We start from the raw sequence: 21403 nt of genomic DNA, 5'->3' as shown, positions 1-21403 counted from the left end.
TTTTTTGGCCCTGCCATGTGGGCTGCGGGATCTTAGTTCCCTGATCAGCGATTAAACCCCGGCCCTCAGCAGTGAAAGCACCGCATCCTAACCACTGGACCATCAAGGAAGTCCCTGGGTTGTTTTCTTTTTTGTTGTTGAGTTGTATGAACTGTTTGTATATTTTGAAAGTTAAGCTCTTGTCAGTTGCATTGTTTGCACATGTTTTCTCCCATTCTGTAGGTTGTCTTTTTGTTTTGTTCATGGTTTCCTTTGCTGTGCAAAAGCTTGTAAGTTTGATTAGGTCTTATTTGTTTATTTTTGTTTTTATTTCTATTGCCTTGGGAGACTGACCTGAGAAAACATTGGTATGATTTATGTCAGAATGTTTTGCCTGTGATCTCTTCTAGGAGTTTTATGGTGTCATGTCTTACATTGAAGCCTTTAACCATTTTGAGTTTATTTTTGTGTGTGGTGAGAGTGTTCTGACTTCATCGGTTTACACACAGCTGTCCTACTTTCCCAACACCACTTGTTGAAGAGACTGTCTTTTTGCCTTTGTATTAAGGCAGAATAATATTGCATTGTATGTATACACTGCATTTAGTTTATCTAGTCATCTGTTGATGGGCATTTGGTTTGTTTCACCTTTTGGCTCTCGTGAATAATGCTGCTAAGAACATTCACTGTAAGTCTGTTTTTCTGTTTTAAGTCCCTGCTTTCAATTCTCTAGAGTATATATTTAGAAATGGAATAGCTGCATCATGTGATAATTCTGTGTTTAACTTTTTGAGAAACTGTTGAATTGTTTTTCACAGTAGCACCATTTTACATTCCCACCAGCAATGTATCAACACAGGAGTTCCAGTTTCATCATATCTTGCTAATACTTGTTATTTTCCTTTTTTTCTTTTTTTTTAACAATAGCCATCCTAATGTGTGGCAAGTGGTATCTCATGGTTTTGACTGCGTTTCCCTAATGACTAGTAATGCTGAACATCTTTTCATGTGCTATTGTCCATTTATTCTTTGGAGAAATGTCTGTTTAAATCTTTTGTCCATTTATTTTCTTTTATTTTTTTGGCTGTGCCACATGTCAAGTGGGATCTTAGTTCCCTGACCAGGGGTCGAACCCACGCCCCCTGCAGTGGAAGCGCAGAGTCCTAACCACTGGACCACCAGGGAAGTCCCACTTTGTCCATTTTTTGAGTTGTCTTTTTGTTGAGTTGTAAGAGTTCTTTATATATTCCGGATACTAGGCCTTTATTAGATATATGATTTGCAAATATTTTTTCCTATTCTGTGGGCTGTCATCACTTTAATAGTGTTCTTTGCAGCATGAACTTTTTAATGAAATCCATTTTATCCATTTTTTATTTTATTGTGCTTTAAGTGTTATATCAAGGAAACTGGGGCCTAATCCATGGTCACAAAAATTTACACCTATGTTTTCATCTAAGAGTTTTATAGTTTTAGCTTTTATATTTAGGTCTTTGATTCATTTTGAATTAACATTTGTATTCAGTTTGAGGAAGGTGTCCGTATTCATTCTTTTGCTGGTGGATATCTACTTACTCTGGCACCATTTGTTAAAAAGACTATTCTTTTCCCATTGAATTGTCTTGGGACCACAGTAAAAAAAAACAAAAACAAAAAAAACCAGTTGACATAGATGTATGGATGTACTTCTGAACTCTCAATTCTATTCCATTGGTCTATATGTGTATCCTTATGACATACTGTCTTGGTTACTGTAGCTTTGTACTTTAAGTTTTTAAACTGGGAATTGTGAGTCTTCCAACTTTGTTAATATGGAGTATTACATTGATTATTATATGTTGAACCAATTTTGCCTTTCTGAATAAATTCCACTTGGTCATTGTTTATAATTTCTTATATTCTGCTGGATTTGATTTGGTAGTATTTTCTTGAGGATTTTCCATCTGTGTTCATAATGGATATTGGTAGTTTTCTTGTGATGTCTTTGTCTGGTTTTGATGTCAAGGTAATACTGGCTGCATAGAATGAGTTGAGAAATGTTTCTTTCTCTTCTGTTTTTTGGAAGAGTTTGAAAAGACTTGATGTTGATTCTCCTTTATGTTTGCTGTAATTCATCAGTTGTAGTAAGTTGAATAGTGTTCCCCAGAATTCATGTCCACCCAGAAACTCAGAGTGTTATTTCAAATAAGGTAACCCAGAAACTCAGTGTTATCTTAATTGAAATAGTGAGATCATACTAGATTAAGGTAGGCCCTAAATCCAATGATTTGTGTCCTTATAACAAGAGAATAGGACAAAAAGGCACATGCTGAGAAGGAGGCCCTGTGAAGAGATGGGGGCAGAGACTGGAGTGATGCTGCTATAAGCCAAGCAATGCCAAGAGCTACCAGAATCTAGGAAGAAGGAAGGAAGGAGTCTTCCCTAGAGTCTTCATAAGGAAGCATGATGCAGCTGACAATTTGATTTCAAATTTCTACCCTCCAGAACTAAAAGAATACATTTCTGTTCTTTTAAGCCACCAAGTTTGTGGTAACTTATTATAGCAGCTCTAGGGAAGTAATATACTGGTAAAGCCATCTGGTCTTGGGCTTTTCTTTATGGGAAGTTTTTTGATTATTAATTCAATCTCTTTACCTATAAAAAAGGCCTATTCAGATTCTGTATTCCTTCTTGAGTCAGTTTCAGTGCTTTGTGTCTTTCTAGGAATTTGTCAATTTCATCTACGTTGTTCTCATTTGTTGGTATACAATTGTTCATAGTATCCTTAGAATCCTTTTTATTTCTGTAAGGTAAGTGGTATCATTCTGCTTTCTTTCCTGATTTTAGTGATTTTGAGTCTTTTCTTCTTTGTCAGTCTAGCTAAAGGTTTGTCAATTTTGTTGATCATTTCAAAGAACCAACTTTCAGTTTCATTGATTTTTCTCTGTTTTTCTATTCTCTACTTCATTTATCCAGACTCTTTATTATTCCCTTCTGCTTGCTTTGGGTTTACTTTGCTCTTTTTTTCCCCCTAGTTTATTAAAGTGGAACCTCAGGTTATTGCTTAGAGATCTTTTTTAGTGTAGACATTCACAGCCCCGTTTTTGCTGTATCCTGTAAGTTTTAGTATTGTCTTAGTTAGCTTGATCTGCCATAACAAAATCCCATAGATCAGGTGGCTTAAACAACGGAAGTTAATTTTCTCACAGTTCTGGGGGCTAGAAGTTTAAGATCAATGTGCCAGCATGGTCGGTTTCTGGTGAGAACTTTCTTAGCTTGTAGACTGCCACCTTGCTGTGTCTTCATATGGCAGGTAGAGAGAGCAAGAGCAAGCTCTCTGGTATCTCTGTTATAAGGACACTAATCCCATCATGAAGGCCCCACCTTAGTCTCCTCTAAATCTAATTACCTCCTAAGGCCCCATCCCCAAATACATCCCATTAGGGGTTAAGGCTTCAACGTATGAATCTTCGGGGGACACAATTCAGGTCATAGCAGGTATGTTATATTTTTGTCTTCATTCATCTCAGTACTTCCGAATTTTCCTTGCGATTTCTTCTTTGACCCATTGGTTATTTAGGAGTGTGTTAATTCCACATATTTGTGAATTTTACAAATGTATTATTGACTTGTAATTTTATTCCATTGCTGTCAGAACCTACTGTTTATAATTTCAGTTTTGAAATTTTCAGTTTGGAAATTTATTGAGACTTGTTTTGCGGCTGAACATATGGTCTATCCTGGATAATGTTCCACATGCACTTGAGAAGACTGTATTCTTTTGAGTGGCGTATTCTATAGATGTCCGTTAGGTCTAGTTTGTTTATAGTGTTCAGGTCTTCTACATCTTTGCTGATAATCTAATTTTATCCATTATTACAAATGAGGTATTGAAGTCTCCCAGCTATTAGTGAGGCATTTATTTTTCCCTTAAGTTCTGTCAATTTTTACTTCATATATTTTGGGTTTCTACTGTTAGAAGCATATATGTTTGTAATTGTTACATCTTCTTCACGGATATCAAGATTTTTTTTTTTGACCCTTTTTTCATTATATAATAGCATTCTTTGTCTCTAGTAACAAATACTGTCCTAAAGTCTACTTTGTCTTCTTCTTGTGGCTTTCTAGATCCCAGAAATATGTTGGAGGTTTTGTAAGCCCCTATGGACATCTCATTCCTCATATTTTCCTTTTAAGATTTTTGTTTAGTCTCTATTATCCATCACCTCAGGCAGCTGCAAACTTCAACACTTGCCTGTAATTGCTTTTGATAAACGCCCCCTGGCGAAATGAGTTTTGTACTTAAGCTCCCAGGCAGGTCAAATACAGACATCCTTGCAAGTGGGGTCTTCTAAGAAACTATTATCAGATAGGTCAGACGACGATAATTCTTCGGGAACAAGGCTTTGAAAGAGATTCAGCTCCATTCTGCTATCTCTGGTGGCTGCCAGGGAAAGCGTATTTTCATGGCTAACATATCTGGAAAGCGGGGGGGGGGGGGCGGTGGCTCTAGGGCAAGTTAAAATGCCTCAAAGCTCACTGTTCTTATCAAGATTTATCCATTTTTCTTAAAAAAAAAATGCTGGGTTGCAGCAAGCCTTTGGCTAGTTACCAGAGTTCTGAAAAAGTAGATTCTAACATTTTTTGCCAATTTTGCCATTGCTTTTATGAAGGACAGAACTTTTGGTGGTCTTTACTCCATTATTTTTGCTGATAGAATCCAGTGCATCACTTTTGGTAAAGGTAGGCACTGAGGCAGCAGCGACCTTCCCAAATCCGTGGTGCCAAGCTGGTCCAAGACATGAGTGAGTCAGGAGGAGGCAAGTAACACTCCTCCTAAATGGAGATACAAACAGAGACCCTAAGGAGTTCTGCCTCTCAAAGGAGAAGGAGGAAGGGGAGGGAACCATCTTCTTTGAGCATCTACGTACTAGGTGCATCTACTATCTGTTTAAGCCTCACTGCAACCTTTATGATGTATAGCAAGTATTATCCTCATTTTACAAATGGGAAACTGAAATGAAGGTGGTGAAATGCCACAGGCCACAAAGCTTCTAAGTGACATACCTAGGATTCAGACCTGAAAAGGCCATTCCCTTTCTACCATATTTTTCATTTATTGTCTCTGTGTGACCACTACATGTAATCATGCTTTCTCATTTAATCATCACTCAACTCTTCGAGTTTGATTTTATTACCCTCATTTTACAGAAGAGGAAACTGAGGCTGAGAGATTAGGCCTCTTGCCCAGGTTATAGTGTAAATAGGACAGTCAGTCCTGCTGGGCTCCTTCACCCTTACCTTCAGACAATGTGCAGTGCTTCCTCAGTAGGCCTATGATTGTCACACCTCCTGCTCACTTGCCTCTGGGGACCAACCTATGCTGTTCCCCATATAAGGAGCCCTTTGTCTGGTGTCTGAAGTCCTAGAGTGACCAAGGTCAAAAGAAATCCCCTTGGCTACCCATGTCTCTGTGTCTAGTAGAAAGAACACTACATTAGGAATTCTGGCTTAACCACTGAATTTGGCTCTCTGAAAACTTGTACCTCTTAGAGCCTCAGTTTTCTCATCTATAATTGGCCTTCAAAATGGGATAACCAGGGAAGAAAATATCTGCATTTTACTTTCTCTCTTTTTTTGTTAGTGTATTTTATAATGAATTATAGTTGTTCATGTATATAATTTGGGTATATGCTTTCAGTTGTTTACTGATGGGTTGCCTAATCGTAGATCACTGGTCTATGAAGTGAGGGGTTTGACTGCAGCGTGTTCCAGTACCAATATCCTGTCAAATTTACCAAAAAGCCCTCTTACATTTCGGTTGAAAACTTGGCAGTGTTAACTCTTTGGCTACTGTTAACCTTGATATCTTTGGTTATCTTTCCCTTCAAGTCTTTTCCCTGGTTGTAATTTCTTCAGCCAGAGATGCTCTCTACTTCTCTACAGTGCTGTAGTGCTTTCAGTTTTTGGAATTGGGTGCTGTATGTCACCGGTTTCAGGAAGTGGCCTGTGGAACTGGCAGAGTAGTTGCCGTTTTTCGGCAGGCAGGATGGGGCCCCATCTTGCTTTCTTTGCAGTGAACCATAACTGGAGCAAACTGCAAAGCCCTGACTTATCTTTATGACCATGGAAATCTGGGCCAAACTATTCTCAAGTCTTTTTTACCCTGAGATACCAAACACTATGTACAACAATCTAGACCTAAGAGTCTCTGGGTTAGTAAAGATGTTTAACTCTGCAAAAGAAACTAAAGAACCCCAGGCAATGCTAATCACTGCTCACTTCTTTTTATGATAAACACCTGCGGTCTGTTCCTGCAGCTGAGGAGGCTCTGCCCACCTTCCCTGCCCAGGGTTCCAGACTCCTCATTGGGATGTCACAGTGCTCTTACTTACCTTGTTTATGATCCCTTTCCCCCATTTAAAAAAAAATAAATACTGTTCCTCACACCATCTTGGAAAGAGTTGTAGTTATTTACTAAAGATGGTAAAATAGTGCTTCCCTGGTGGCGCAGTGGTTAAGAGTCCACCTGCCAATGCAGGGCCATGGGTTCGAGCCCTGGTCTGGGAAGATCCCACATGCCACAGGGCAACTAAGCCCGTGCGCCACAACTACTGAGCCCGCATGTCACAACTACTGAAGCCCGTATGCATAGAGCCCATGCTCCACAGCAAGAGAAGCCACCGCAATAAGAAGCCTGCACACTGCAACGAAGAGTAGCCCCCACTCGCCGCAACTAGAGAAAGCCTGTGCGCAGCAACGAAGACCCAACACAGTCAAAAATAAAAGAAAGAAATTTTTTAAAAAAGAAAGGTAAAAAAAATTTTTTAAAAAGAAAGATGGTAAAATAGCTGTCATAATCATAGTCACAGTCCTCACTAGTAGGGCATCTGATAAAATTGATAGGATCAGTTCAGTTAAATGCAGTAAAACACCATTTAGTGTGCTGTGAAGAAAGGAAAGATACTACCAGTTCATTGGACACACTACCAATTGTAAGATGCATCCTGATTTCAGATATTAAAATGGGAAAAAATGTCTTTGGGAAGGAAACTACCATTTTTCATAGATTCTAACTCTTAAGTGGGAGAGCAAAAACTAGAGAGACTAGGAATACCAGTAGATATCTGAGAGTCTTACAGAGTGCACAAATATGGGAGCCAAAGGAAAACTCCAAGATGTAGCAGCTGGCAGGGACTGTACAGTGAATATCTTCTAAAATAAATTATTTTACCAGAATGTTGCTGGAATCAGTCCTTATTATCACTGAAGAAGTTGAAAGGGCTAGTTGCCTGTGCCTAAAGAGACAGGATGAGTGTGAATACATGTTTAAATTTCTTTAATTCAAGTAGATAAGTGCCTACTATGTGTAAGGAGTTGTGGTACCTAAAATTAATGTATCTTTTTAAAATTTGTAGTTTTTAAGAATAACTTAATTTCTTCCCTGAAATTAACTATTTAGTCACATTTTATCAGTAAATAAACTTACTCAATTTAGTGATAGTTCTAGCAACATCAGTTCTTGCAGAAAAATAAAAGTCACCCAACTCCCACATGTAGACATATTTTTAAAAGCAGTTGCAAAAGTCTTCCAGACTATTACTGAATTCTTATCTAATGAGTTTTTTTCTCAGACACGTGGATCTTCATTTTCACAGATGACTTTTTTTTTTTTAATTAAAAAAATTTTTTGGCCGTGCCGAGCAGCATGTGGGATCCTGGGATCCTAGTTCCCTGACCAGGGATTGAACACACTCCCCCTGCAGTGGAAGCGTGGAGTGTTAACCTCTGGATCACCGGGGAAGTCCCTATATAGATGATCCATAGGTGTTTCCACAAGCTGTCCAGAAGTTAAAGAAGCATACCATTCCCTGTGGAAAAAGAAGCGATGTTATGTAGCTTTTTGACTCTTGGCCAAAGAACCTAATTGTGTACATTACTTCTGTCTTTGCCTTGGCCATTTTCAAGCAATAATTATAGATCTGATTATTTATTGAGAAGAGTGAACTGTTCTGAAGGAGTAAAATATGGATCTGAGTGAAGGAAGTTAGCTCCTAGAGCATTTTCCAGGAATTTTCTGACTTTGCCAACCTGTAACAGTTTTGATACTCAGAAACATTGATTTCACTTACTTTTCTTAGCTTACTTCCCCCCCATCCCCCCAAGTATATAATACTCTTAAATAAAGTGGTAGAAAATCTTATTTGGGTGGACTTCTTTTTTTTTTTAAGATTTTTTTTTTTGATGTGGACCACTTTTAAAGTCTTTATTGTACTTGCTACAACACTGCCTCTGTTTTATGTTTTTTGGCTGCGAGGCATGCGGCATCCCAGCTCCCCAACCAGGGATTGAACTCGCACCCCCCTTTATTGGAAGGCGAAGTCTCAACCACTGGACTGCCAGGGAAGTCCCTCGGGTGGACTTTTTTTTTTTTTTTTTTGCAGTACATGGGCCTCCCACTGTTGTGGCCTCTCCCATTGCGGAGCACAGACTCCAGATGCGTAGGCCCAGCGGCCATGGCTCACGGGCCCAGCCGTTCTGCGGCATGTGGGATCTTCCCGGACTGGGGCACGAACCCGCGCGTCCCCTGCATCGGCAGGCGGACTCTCAACCACTGCGCCACCAGGGAAGCCCCCTCGGGTGGACTTTTGATCAGACTTTCTTTGCTTTTATTTTTAACTTCCCTAAACTATAAATGTTTATTTTGTAGGTATCATAGCTGCAAATGTTTTTGTATTTTGTTTGTGGAGAGTACCTTCTCTACAGCGGACGATGATCAGATATTTCACATCCAGTCCAGCCTCAAGTAAGTCTAACTTGTGTGATTTTATTTTGAGATAGAGGTAAAATGGAAGAAATATGCTTTATGGTAATTGAAGTGCTATAAAAAAAGATGATTTACTTGTCAATAATTGTAAGCAAAATCTGGAGGATAGGCTGTAAACTCTTGGAGGACAGGAACCTCATTTCTCTTACAGCTGTGTCGAGGCACCTAAAATGTACCTTGCACGTAGTAGATATATAAATATTTTTTAGTGACTTAAGATCCGTGATCACTACAAGTTTACTCTTTGAAGAGACTATTATATACAATTTTATTTCTGTAATTGAAATAATTTACTAATTCTTTTTTCTCACTAACTTTTTCTATAGGGCAAGTTGCTTTCATTGACCTGAGAATCTTTATTGGTTGCTTACTAAGTAGAAAATCTCTGAGATTTAAGATAGCATTTTTCAAGTGGTAAAAAGCTGTCTTAAACCATCTTATCCAATCTTTTAACTAGCTCTGGTTTGTTTCGCATGTTTGTGTCATAATAATAATGAAAAAGTCTAAAATGGATCATTTTTACTGGCTGTGTGTTCCACAATTACAAGACTTTTTCTTTCTCTTGTAGAGGTCCTTTGTTCTCCAATGTTGCTGTCAACATTCAGTCATTTCTCCTTGTTTCACATGGCAGCAAATATGTATGTCTTGTGGAGCTTCTCCTCCAGCATAGTGAACATCCTCGGTCAGGAGCAGTTCATGGCAGTGTACTTGTCTGCAGGTAACAAGCTTTCATCTCGGGCCCTTTCAGAGTATAAGTGTTCTCCCCTACCTGGAGAAGGGACAAAGGGAATGATTATAGTTGTATTCTATATACCGTAAGTGCTCAGTACATATTTCTCAGATTGTATATAGAGAAGTACACAAACTGGTGTAGTGTTTAAGCATGTCATTTTTATCTCCCTAGGCCTTGGTTTCTTTAGCTCAGGCTCACCATTTTATAGATTAGTGGTTCCCAGACTTCCGGGCTGCCTCAATCATCTGGATCTGTGTTAAATAACCATAACGCTCATTTCCCAAGTGTGTTCAGTTTTCAGAAAACTTTCGATTAGCTATCCAGTAAGATTGTCTAGAATGAGTTCATTCTTTGTTGCAAGCATATATTAGCATGGAACCACTCAAGTCATCCTGGAGGTGGCATCATTTCCTTATTTCACTAGTAAATGATAGTGCAGGATTCCAGGTTTCTAGATGCTGCTAAATTGGCAGTTGGTTGATTATATTTTACTTATCTCCAAAAAAAATTTTTTTACTTTCTGTTTGCAAAATGTACTTAATTAAAACCATAGAGTGTAAAAATTCATTCATAAAATCCCTTCATTTAAAAACAGTGTATCTGGCAGATATATGTAGTGAAAAGACACTGAGCTTGGAGATGGAAGACCTAGGTTCAAATCCTGTTTCTGCTTACCAGCTGTGTGATGTTGCAGAAAAGACTATACCTCTCTGAGGATAATACTACTTACTCTTATGACATGGGGTTGTAGAAGGGATAAAATAAAAGCATCTACCACAAGGCCCAGAGTAGGTACTTAATCAGTGTTAATTAAATATTCACGTGCATCTAGTCCTCAAAGCAGAAGCTGAGCAGTATCTTTGGCCTAATAAGGTAAGTGTGTAGTTCTTTCCCCGAGCACTAATGTTGTTGTAGGTACAAAGGGTCTGTTTCAAGTGCCATTAATTCCTGCTCTATAGAAAGTTGTTTTTTAAAATTAGCCATACTCAGTTCAGATGACATTGGTGCCAAAGGGACCTGTAAAGGATCATCTAGTCTAGATCTGCAACACATTCATTTGACAAGCTGGGTAAAATATAAACTCCCTGGTCCCACTCTAGAGGTTCTGATTTAGTGTTTAGAGTGCAGTCCAGAGAATTCCCAGACAGTTGGTGAGCTTGGGAACTAGTCTTTCTTCATACAGTGTAGATGAGGAAAATGATAACTACAAGGTAAAGTGAATGACCCTCTGTTACTCAGTAAGTGGTACAGTGGGTCAGACTTTGCTTCCCCTGTAATATATCTGAAGTGACAGGCAGGATAAGTATTTATGCCTGCACCTTGTAGTGACCTGGGTAGAAACCCAACATTGTTAGTCTCTGTGGGGTGGAGGTCAGAAATGGAAGCCATTTTTATACCTCACTAAAATTACTGAAATGTGATTTATTTCTTAGGTGTTATTTCGAATTTTGTTAGTTACGTGTGTAAAGTTGCCACAGGAAGATATGGACCATCACTTGGTGCAGTAAGTATTTCTAACTAAAATTTTTCGCTTCATTTTGAAATAATTTTAGAATTACAAGAAAGTTTCAAAATTAGTACAAAGAGTTCCTATATACCCTTAACCCCACTATTAACTACAGAACCACAGTACAACTATCAACGCCAAAATATTAATATTTAAACAATACTATTAACTAATTGACATCTAATTTAGAATTTATACATTTGTAAAGCCTTGTAAACTTCAGGTTATAGCTTTTAACCATTGGTCGTTTATATTAACTGGCACAGAGTATATATCATGAGGAGTAGTCAAAATAGTGGGTATGCAATCCCCATAAACTGGAGAGCCTAATCTAGCATTGGAAAATTCTAAGTAATTAGAGATTTGAGTCTGATACTGTGTCCTCCTCTTTAGTCAATATTTGAGTGCTATGCAGATTAGACTACTAGGCACTGTACTTACTAGAGGCTGAGGATACATCCAGTGAGCAAGATATCAAAATTCCTGCCCTCAGTTATGTTCTGGATGATTTTTAAAAATTACAATTGTGTTTTCTTTTGAGTTTAATGACAGATATCTAGGCATATGTAAATCTTTACATAATATTTCTTTAAAAACTACACATTCCATTTGTGCATAGTTAAATACACTTAAATGTATTCAATGCACTTAAATGTATTCAAATAGGGAATTTCACATTTAAAGAAACTGTAAGAAGGTTCAGTTTTGGAAAAGAATCCTTATGTAAAATAACCATTCCATAATTTGTGTGTTCCTCAGAATTGTGTCTACTTAATTTTCCCAATGAGGCCTGTATCTTGTCCTATGACCTTTATGCTTTCTTAACTTAATCCCACCCCCCATTTTTTTCTTCATGGAATGTTTGTTTTCTATATAAAATTTGATGTCAATTTAATTTATATATCTCAAAGTCTACCTCATTTGCCAACTAAGCACCTGTTTTGTGAAGGCAGTGAAGACCACTAGGATGAATCAGAAATGGTCTCTGACTTTCAAGTTTAGTTTAGTTGGGGAGAAAACATTATACACATCTAATATACACTGAAAGGGCTCAGTAGTCTCTAGAGGATATTGGGGGTTCTGAGGGTGGGAAGACTTTTCTCATTACTTCAGAGGATCTGGGAAGGCATTTTGATGTGCCCTCAGGCAAGTGGTAGTCCCATTTTACAGATAGGAAACTGAAGTTCATGAATAGAGTGTGGCGGCATGGCATTTGGAATTAGACTGAGTTTGAATCCTAGCTCTGCCACTTACTCATGATTTCCAGGACTTATTACTTAACCTCTCTGAACCTGCTTCCCCATATAAAATGGGGATAACATACCTATTTCTCATTTGCAATGCAAGTGTGTTTAGAGTGCTTAGCATAGTAAGGAACATGTAGTAAGAAAGGTGGAAATGGTGGTTTCTATTCAGTCATCAAAATCCTATAGAGCCAAAAAAAAAAAATCCTATAGAGACATGGCAGGATAAAATTATTATCCCCAAATACTTTCATTCATTCTTGGTTAAAATGAAGGAAAACTAAATCACCAGGTATATGGTACTTTTAGTGAGAAATCTGGAGAAAAAATACTGTTGACAAAATTGTGATAACAAATATAAAGTATTGGTCTTATTGCCTTTGAAAGATGAAGATTGTTAAAGAATATTTGTCAATTAACAGTGGCACAAAGGAGCAAGAATACTGACTAGATTTTGGTAAGGGTTTTGTTTAGTTAGAGCTATGCATATTCTGAATCTCATTTAAAAATGGAATTTCTTACTAGTTATTGGTTATTATTATATTCGTTCCCTGTGCTATACGGTATGACCTTGTTGTTTATCCTATATATAACAGTTTGCCTCTGCTAATCCCAAACTCCCATTCCTTCCCTCCCCTCCCCTGCCTTCCCCTTGGCAACCACAAGTCTGTTCTCTGTATCTGTAAGTCTGTTTTTGTTTCATAGATATGTTGATCTGTATCATATTTTAGATTCCACATATAAGTTATATCATATGATATTTGTCTTTCTCTTTCTGACTTAGTATGATAATCGCTAGGTCCATCCGTGTTGCTGCAAATGGCATTATTTCATTTCTGATGGCTGAGTAATATTCCAGTGTGTGTGTGTGTGTGTGTGTGTGTGTGTGTGTGTGTGTGTATCTGTATACACACCACATCTTTATCCATTCCCCTGTCGATGGACATTTAGGTTGTTTCCATGTCTTGGCTATTGTAAATAGTGCTGTTATGAACATAGTGGTGCATGTACCTTTTCGAATTAATTTTGTCTGGGTGTGTGCCAAAGAGTGGGATTGCTGGATCATATGGCAACTCTATTTTTAGTTTTTTGAGGAACCCCCGTACTGTTTTCCATAGTGACTGCACCAATCTACATTCTCACCAACAGTATAAGAGGATTCCCTTTTCTCCACACCCTCTCCAGCATTTGTTATTTGTAGACTTTTTAATGATGGCCTTTATGACTGGTGTGAGGTGGTACCTCATTGTAGTTTTGATTTGCATTTCTCTAATAATTAGCAATGTTGATCATCTTTTCATGTGTCTATTGGCCATTTATATTTCTCCTTTGAAGAAAAGTCTATTTAGGTGTTCTGCCCATTTTTCGATTGGTTTTTTTTTTGTTGTTGTTGTTGTTGTTGTTATTGAATTGTATGACCTGTTTGTATATTTTGGAAATTAAGCCCTCATCGGTCACATCATTTGCAAATATTTTCTCCCATTCCTTAGGTTGTCTTTTTGTTTTGTTTATGGTTTCCTTTGCTGTGCAAAAGCTTGTAAGTTTGATTAGGTCCCATTTGTTTATTTTTGTTTTTATTTCTGTTGCCTTGGGAGCCTGACCTAAGAAAACATTGGTACAGTTTATGTTAGAGAATGTTTTGCCTATGATCTCTTCTAGGAGTTCTATGGTATAATATCTTTTGTTTAAGTCTTTAAGTCATTTTGAGTTTATTTCTGTGCATGGTATGAGGGTGTGTTCTAACTTTATTGATTTACGTGCAGCTGTCCAACTTACCCAGCACCACTTGCTGAAGAGACTATCTTTTTCCCATGTTATATTCTTGCCTCCTTTGTTGAAGATTAACTGTAGGTGTGTGGGTTTTTTTCTGGGCTTCCTGTTTTGTTCCATTGAGCTGTATGTCTCTCTTTGTGCCAGTACTACACTGTTTTGATTTCTGTAGCTCTGTAGTACTGTCTGAAGTCTGGAAGGGTTATGCCTCCTGCTTTGTTCTCTTTGCTCAGGATTGCTTTGGCAATTCTGGGTCTTTTATGGTTGTATGTAAATTTTAGGATTATTTGTTCTAGTTCTGTGAAAAATGTCATGGGTAATTTGATAGGGATTGAATTAAATCTGTAGATTGCTTTGGGTAGTATTGCCATTTTAACAGTATTAATTCTTCCAATTCAAGAACATGGGATATCTTTCCATTTCTTTGAGTCATCTTTAATTTCCTTTCTTAATGTTTTGTAGTTCTCAGCATATAAGTCTTTCACCTCCTTGGTGAGGTTTATTCCTAAGTCCTTTATTTATTTTTTTATGCAATTTTAAAAGGGATTGTTTGTTTCCCTTTCTGATATTTCATTGTTATTGTAAAGAAATGCAACCGATTTCTGTACATTAATCTTGTATCCTGCTACATTGCTGAATTCATTTATCAATTCTAGTAGTTTTTGTGTGGAGTCTTTAGGGTTTTCTATACATAGTGTCATGTCATCTACATATAAGGACAGTTTTACCTCTTCTCTACCAATTTGAATACCTTTTATTTCTTGTCTGATTGCTGTGGCCAGGACTTCCAATACTATGTTGAAGAGAGGAGGTAAGAGTGGGCATCCTTGTCTTGTTCCAGATTTTAGCAGGAATGCTTTCAGCTTTTCACCATTGAGTATTATATTGCCTGTGGGTTTATCATAAATACCTTTTATTATGTTGAGATATGTTCCCTCTATACTCATTTTTATAAGGTTTTTATCACAAATAGGTGTTTAATTTTATCAAATGCTTTTTCTGCATCTATTGAGATCATGTGGTTTTTGTCCTTTCTTTTCTTGTGGTGGTGTATCACATTTGTTGATTTGCGTATGTTAAACCATCCTTGTGACCCTAGGATGAATCCAGTTTGGTCATGGTGTATGACCTTTTTTATGTGTTGTTGGATTCGGTTTGCTAATATTTTGTTGAGAATTTTTGTGTCTGTATTCATCAAAGATATTGGCCTGTAATTTTCTTTTTTGGTAGTCTTTGTCTGGTTTTGGTATCAGGGTGATGGTGGCTTTATAGCATGTCTTAGGGAGTGTTCTTTCCTCTTAAGTCTTTTGGAAGAGTTTGAGAGGGAGCAGTACAATTTCTTCTTTGTATGTTTAGTAGAATTACCCAGTGAAGCCATCTGGTTCTGGACTTCTGTCTGCAGAGAGTTTTTTTAGTTACAGATTCTATTTCATGTCTAGTGATCTGTTTAAGTTATCTATTTCTTCTTGATTCAGGTTTGGTGGGCTGTATGTTTCTAAAAAGTTGTCCATTTCTTCTGGATTGTCAAGTTTGTTGGCATATAATCGTTCATAGTATTCTCTTATGTTTTTTTTGTATTTCTGTGGTATCAGTTGTGATTTCTCCTCTTCCATATTTGTTTATTTAGGTCTTCTTTCCTTTCTTCTTGGTGAACCTGGCCAGAGGTTTGTCAGTTGTTAACCCTTTAAAAGAACCAGCTCTTGATTTTATTGGGTTTTGTCCTATTGTTTTTTTTTAATCTTTGTTTTATTTATTTCCTCTCTGATCTTTAATGTCTCCTTCCTTCTGTTGACTTTAGGTTTTTGTTCTTTTTCTAATTCTTTGAGGTGATGGGTTAGATTTGAGATTATTTGAGATTTTTCTTATATCTTAAAGAAGGCCTGGGGACTTCCCTGGTGGCGCAGTGGTTGAGAGTCCGTCTGCCGATGCAGGGGACACGGATTTGTGCCCCGGTCCGGGAAGATCCCACATGCCGCAGAACGGCTGGGCCCGTGAGCCATGGCCGCTGAGCCTGTGTGTCCGGAGCCTGTGCTCCGCAACGGGAGAGGCCACAACAGTGAGAGGCCTGCGTATTGCACAAAAAAAAAAAAAAGGCCTGTATTGCTATGAACTTCCCTCTAAGGACTGCTTTTACTGCATCCCATAGATTTTGTATGGTTATGTTTGTAAATAGTTTATCATAGACTGAATTTGCTCACCAACATTATGATAACCTGCTTGCTGTAACTTCATTGATTTAACTTATCACTGGTCTAACTTGTACATAAACTGAATTCTTGTGCTTTGGAAAGTATCTTCAGTCTCTTTCTTACAAGGTTGCAAGTGAAATAAAATGATCACTAGTGCAGATTCATTTGGAATTCCATTTTGATTTATCTATAGTGTTCTGGAGTGTTTCTCTTTGTATAACTTTTTAGTGGCTGCTCTGGGTACTACAGTCTATATATATCACTTACCACAGTCTACTGGTGGTATCATTTTACCAGTTTGAGTGAAGTGAGCCTTACCTTGCTTTTTGTCCACATACCTCCCCCAAATTATAATCATCTTAAATATTTCCTCTACATACATTTAGAATATCACTGTTATAATTTTTGCTTCAACCATTAAACATAAGTTAGAAAATTCCAAGAGAGAAGGACAGTCTATCGTATTCACACCCAATTTTTACTTTTTCCATTGTTCTTTCTTTCTCATGTTCCAAGATTTCCTCCTTATATCATTTCATTGTTTAGAAAACTTCTCTTAGCCATTCCTTTAGCCACTAGCCAGTTAGGTCTGCTGGTGACAGATTCTGAAGTTTTTTTTCTTTTTTCATTTTTTTTCTACCCTTCATTTCTGAAGGATATTTTCATTGGATATAAAATTCCAGGCTGACAGTTCTTTCAGCAGTTGAAAAATGTGCCACTTCTTCTGGCCTCCATAGTCTCTGAAGAGAAATTCTTTGTTGTTCAAATAGCTTTTCCCCTATAGGTAAGGTGTCATTTCTCTTACTACTTTCTAGACTTTTCCCGTTGTCTTTAGTTTCAGAAGTTTGACTATATGTCTTGTCATGGATATCTTGTTTATCTTGTTTGGGGTTCACTCAGTTTCTTGAATCTATAGGTTTATGTCTTTTGGGAAATGTTCAACCATTTCTTCAGATACTTTTTCAGCCCCACCCTTTTTCTTTTCTCCTTCTGGGACTCTGATGACATGACGTTAGATAGTTTGTTATTATCTCATGGGTCCCTGAAACTCCATTAACTTTTTTTAAAGTCTGTTTTTTCTCGGTTGTTCAGATTGGGTAATTGCTGTTCTGTCTCAAGGTAACTGATTATTTTCTGTCCTTTCCATTCTGCTTGAGCCATTCAGTGTTTTTATTTAGGTTATTGTATTTTTCATTCTAAAGTTTACATTGTTCTTGATATCTCCTATTTCTTTGGGCCTTTCTATTTCTGTACTGTTTTTTTTACTTGTTTCAAGCATGTTTGTAATTGCTTGTTGAACCACTTTTATGATGGCTGTTTTAAAATGCTTGTTAGATAATTCTAACATCTGTGTCATCTCGATGTTGGTATCTATTAATTGTCTTTTCTCATTCAAGTTGAGATTTTTCTGGTTCTTGGTATGATGAGTGATTTTTATTTTATTTGTTTATTTGGCCACACCTTGCAGCTTGCAGGATCATAGTTCCCTGACTAGGGATCGAACCTCGGCCATGACATTGAAAGTGCCGAGTCCTAACCACTGGACTACCAGGGAATTCCCTGACAAGTGATTTTTAAATGAAACCTGGACATTTTGGATATTACATTATGAGACTTTAATCTTAATTAAATCTACTGTTTAGCAGGCCACCTCTGACAGTGCTGTGATTGCTACTGCCAGGTGAGTGAGGCAGTCCAGGTTCCCCACTCAGTCTCCTTTGACACTGCGGGGGGAAGAGCTCTTGTTGTTGCAGGGTGGGGAGTTTGGGCTCCCCAGGAGACCTCTACTGATACAGCCCTGGCTAGGAAGAGGAAGAGTGCCTTATTACTGCTGCCTGTGTGACCTCCACTGACACCACCCTGTCAGGGACAGTGGGACACCTCATTACAGTCTGTAAGGCTGGAAGTCCAGGCTCGATGGAGATTGGTCCACAGTTGTTTCTGTGGTGTTTGGCTGGAGTAAAGTAGTTATTGTCTAAAAGTTTTGTGTCTTGCTAGGCTATGCTTCCTTGGTCCTTTGGCTAGAGAGAGCATTTTCTGGTACAGGCCTATTTTGTCTGAGTTCATTGGTGTTTCCAGGTTGTGAGCTTCTCCAGAGCCCAGTCTGAGCAGCGTGAGGCCAAAAGAAAACCCAGGAAACTCACCACTGTGTCATTCCTTGGATCCTAAGGTTCCTAGCTGGGCTGCTTTACTTTCTCAGTCTTTTAGAGTCATCTTATATTTGTTTTACATATAATGCCCAGGGTTTTTAGCTGTATGTAGCTTGTAGAAGCAGAAGGCCTCTTAGAGCAAATTCATTTAAAATTCATAGTGTAAAAAAAAAAAATTTATATGGTAGATACATGAAGGTTACATATTAATAAAGAAAAGTACTTAATGAAAATTGTTTACTTATGAAATAAGTAAAAATATATGTGCATATTGATTACAAGTTCATAACCAGTGTACATAAACAAATTATTAGTGGAGAATAAAAGATCTTTACCTGTAATCAAAGAAGCAGACCTCTAGGGTCTGCATGCGTTTGGGTTCATGAGTCCCTGAAATTATATCTAAAATATGTATGAATTTTTCTGAGGAGGAAGGGTTCATTTTTATTATATTCTTAAAAGCCTCCTACTAGAAAAGGTGAAAATAAAGAATCATGGGGTATGCTAAACATTTGTCTAAAAAGCAAGTTGCGGGCCTCCCTGGTGGCGCAGTGGTTGAGAGTCCGCCTGCCGATGCAGGGGATACGGGTTCGTGCCCCGGTCTGGGAGGATCCCATATGCCGCGGAGCGGCTGGGCCCGTGAGCCATGGCCGCTGGGGCTGCGCATCCGGAGCCTGTGCTCCGCAACGGGAGAGGCCACAACAGTGAGAGGCCCGCATACCGCAAAAAGAAAAAAATAAATAAATAAATAAAAAGCAAGTTGCAACTTATTGACACATAAATATATTTAAATCTGCGTAGATAAAGGTCACTTTGAGAAAACTTTAGAAGGATAATGGAACTGCCTCCTATCTTTAAAATAATAAGTACAATAAATTATAGTCACAAAGAAACTGACTTTATATATACTACCAAATGTAAAATAGGTAGCTAGTGGGAAGGAGCCGCATAGCACAGGGAGATCAGCTGGGTGCTTTGTGTACACCTAGAGGGGTGGGAGGGAGACGCAAGAGGGAGGAGATATGGGGATGTATGTATATGTATAGCTGATTCACTTTGTTATACAGCAGAAACTAACACACCATTGTAAAGCAATTATACTCCAATAAAGATGTTAAAAATAAATAAATAAAGTCAGAGGAAAAATGAAATTAAAATAAATAAAATTTAGTAACAAAAAAACTGACTTTACATAGAAATGCACAGCTAATGAGAATTTTCTTTAATATTTAAATTTCTGTAATGAGTGCTTTAGATGGAGATAATAATCTATTTACCATATGGTCTGGCCATTTCACTTTTAGGTGTTTACCCAAGAGAAATGAAAGAACACAAAGGGTTGTACACAAATGTTCACAGCTTTTTTGGTAACAGCCAAAACTAGAAAAATCTCAAATGTCCATCAGGTGAATGAATATACATATTATGGTATAACCATACAATGGGATATTATTCACCCATGTAAGGGAATAAATTATTGATACAACCACATGGGTGAATTTCAAAATAACTCTACAGAGTAAAGGAAGCCAGACAACAACAAAAAGGAGTATATGCTGTATGATTCCATTAATATAAAACTCAGAGTGAATCTATCTTAACAGAAAGTAGAGAAGTTGTAGCCTAGGAATGGGGGAGGAGCAGGAGGGATGCACTGCAGAGGAGCACCAGGGAACTTTTGGGGATGATGAACTTTTTGGCCACACTCATAATCTTGAGTGTGGCCATGGTTTCATAGGTACTTATGTGTCAAAACTTAATTATAAACTTTAAACATGTGTAGCTTTTTGTGTGTCACTTATACTTCAGTAAACCCAACTTGCTTTTATTTTTTATGTTTAAAGATTTGGGAGTCCTTTGTACTATTCCTGCAAACTTTTCTGTAAGATTTAAATTATTTCAAATTGGATGTTAAAAAAACACCTAAGAGAAAAATTTCTAAAAGGTGCTCCTATAATTGACTCTGATTGCCCCTGTAATTAAAAGGAAAGGTCCCTACTTTTTTATATTAAAAGGCTATTTCTGGAAAATAGCATCTACCTCTCTTAATCGCCAACTTTTTAGGGTCTTCTGTGTGAAGCGTTGCTTCAGAATAAAGGATTATCTTACATTTTAGGAATTACTAAAACTTTAAAGACTTATGAGTCCCAGGCATCCCCGAAGTCCGCAGCCCTTTAATATGTAGCTGCCAGTCAGCCTAAATAAACAGGGAAACCAGCTCATGCTGCATTCCTAGGAATGGGTTGGGGAAGCTACATGGTGGAAGGACAGCATTAATATTCCTCAGAAGGAGAACCTAAGACATGAGTTCAGGCAAGTGGACAAAGACAACCCAGGGCTTACGCTAAAAAAATGAAAGAACAAGGAAACAAAGTCAACCACATATTAAAAGGGATAGGCTGGGTGTTGGAGATACATGTTAATTTTGCAGTGGAGGTTAGGAGTCAGAATTCTGTATTCTCTACTTAAGATCAACTGTCTGCTATTGTATATTTACCAAACTGGCTCCTGTGTAAGTCTGCAATAGTAACACATGAGGTTCTTCAGAAATCCTGACTTCCCTTCACAGGGCAATCGCTGCCTTGTGAAGACACACACACATGCACACACAGCCTCCGTAATTTGTTCAGTCTTTCACTGGTTCCCCACTCCACGTCCTTAATGTATCACAGCAGCTTTCAAGGAAGGATATCAGCACTACCTCAGAAGATGGGATTCCCCACAAAACTTGCTGGGTCATGGTTCCTCTAGGGTGCAACATGTTATACTGGCCAAATTTATATTTGTTATGAAAGATTTGTTTTGGCTAGAACTTCAACATCTGCCACTATAATCTACCAGCATATACTGTATTAAGCAGAGTGGATGTCAGTGTCACTGAGAACTTGAAAGTTAAAGAGTAACCCTTCACCTTTCAGGCTTTAAGATGTGCAACTTGAGTATCCTAGATTTTTAAATAAAACCTAAAAAAGTCAACTCAACAAAACCCAGAAGAAATCAAGTTGAGACCTTATTTTCTGAGAGA

General features: G+C 37.8%; 1 protein-coding gene across 2 annotated transcripts in view; it reads left to right on the top strand.

Annotated features, from left to right (window-relative positions):
• PARL (presenilin associated rhomboid like) overlaps positions 1–21403 on the top strand; it is a 56095-nt gene that overhangs the window by 27551 nt on the left and 7141 nt on the right. For both annotated transcript variants that reach the window (XM_081235053.1, XM_081235052.1), the window contains exons 5-7: positions 8669–8764; positions 9354–9503; positions 10952–11022. In XM_081235053.1, the coding sequence (XP_081091179.1) occupies positions 8669–8764; positions 9354–9503; positions 10952–11022 (317 nt within the window). The remainder of the gene's footprint in view (positions 1–8668; positions 8765–9353; positions 9504–10951; positions 11023–21403) is intronic.

This window comes from Mesoplodon bidens (genome assembly GCF_964165515.1).
Source record: "Mesoplodon bidens genome assembly, chromosome: 5".
NCBI lineage: Eukaryota > Metazoa > Chordata > Mammalia > Artiodactyla > Ziphiidae > Mesoplodon > Mesoplodon bidens.
Note: the sequence above shows the minus strand (reverse complement) of the source record. Positions and strands in the feature narration are given on the sequence as shown.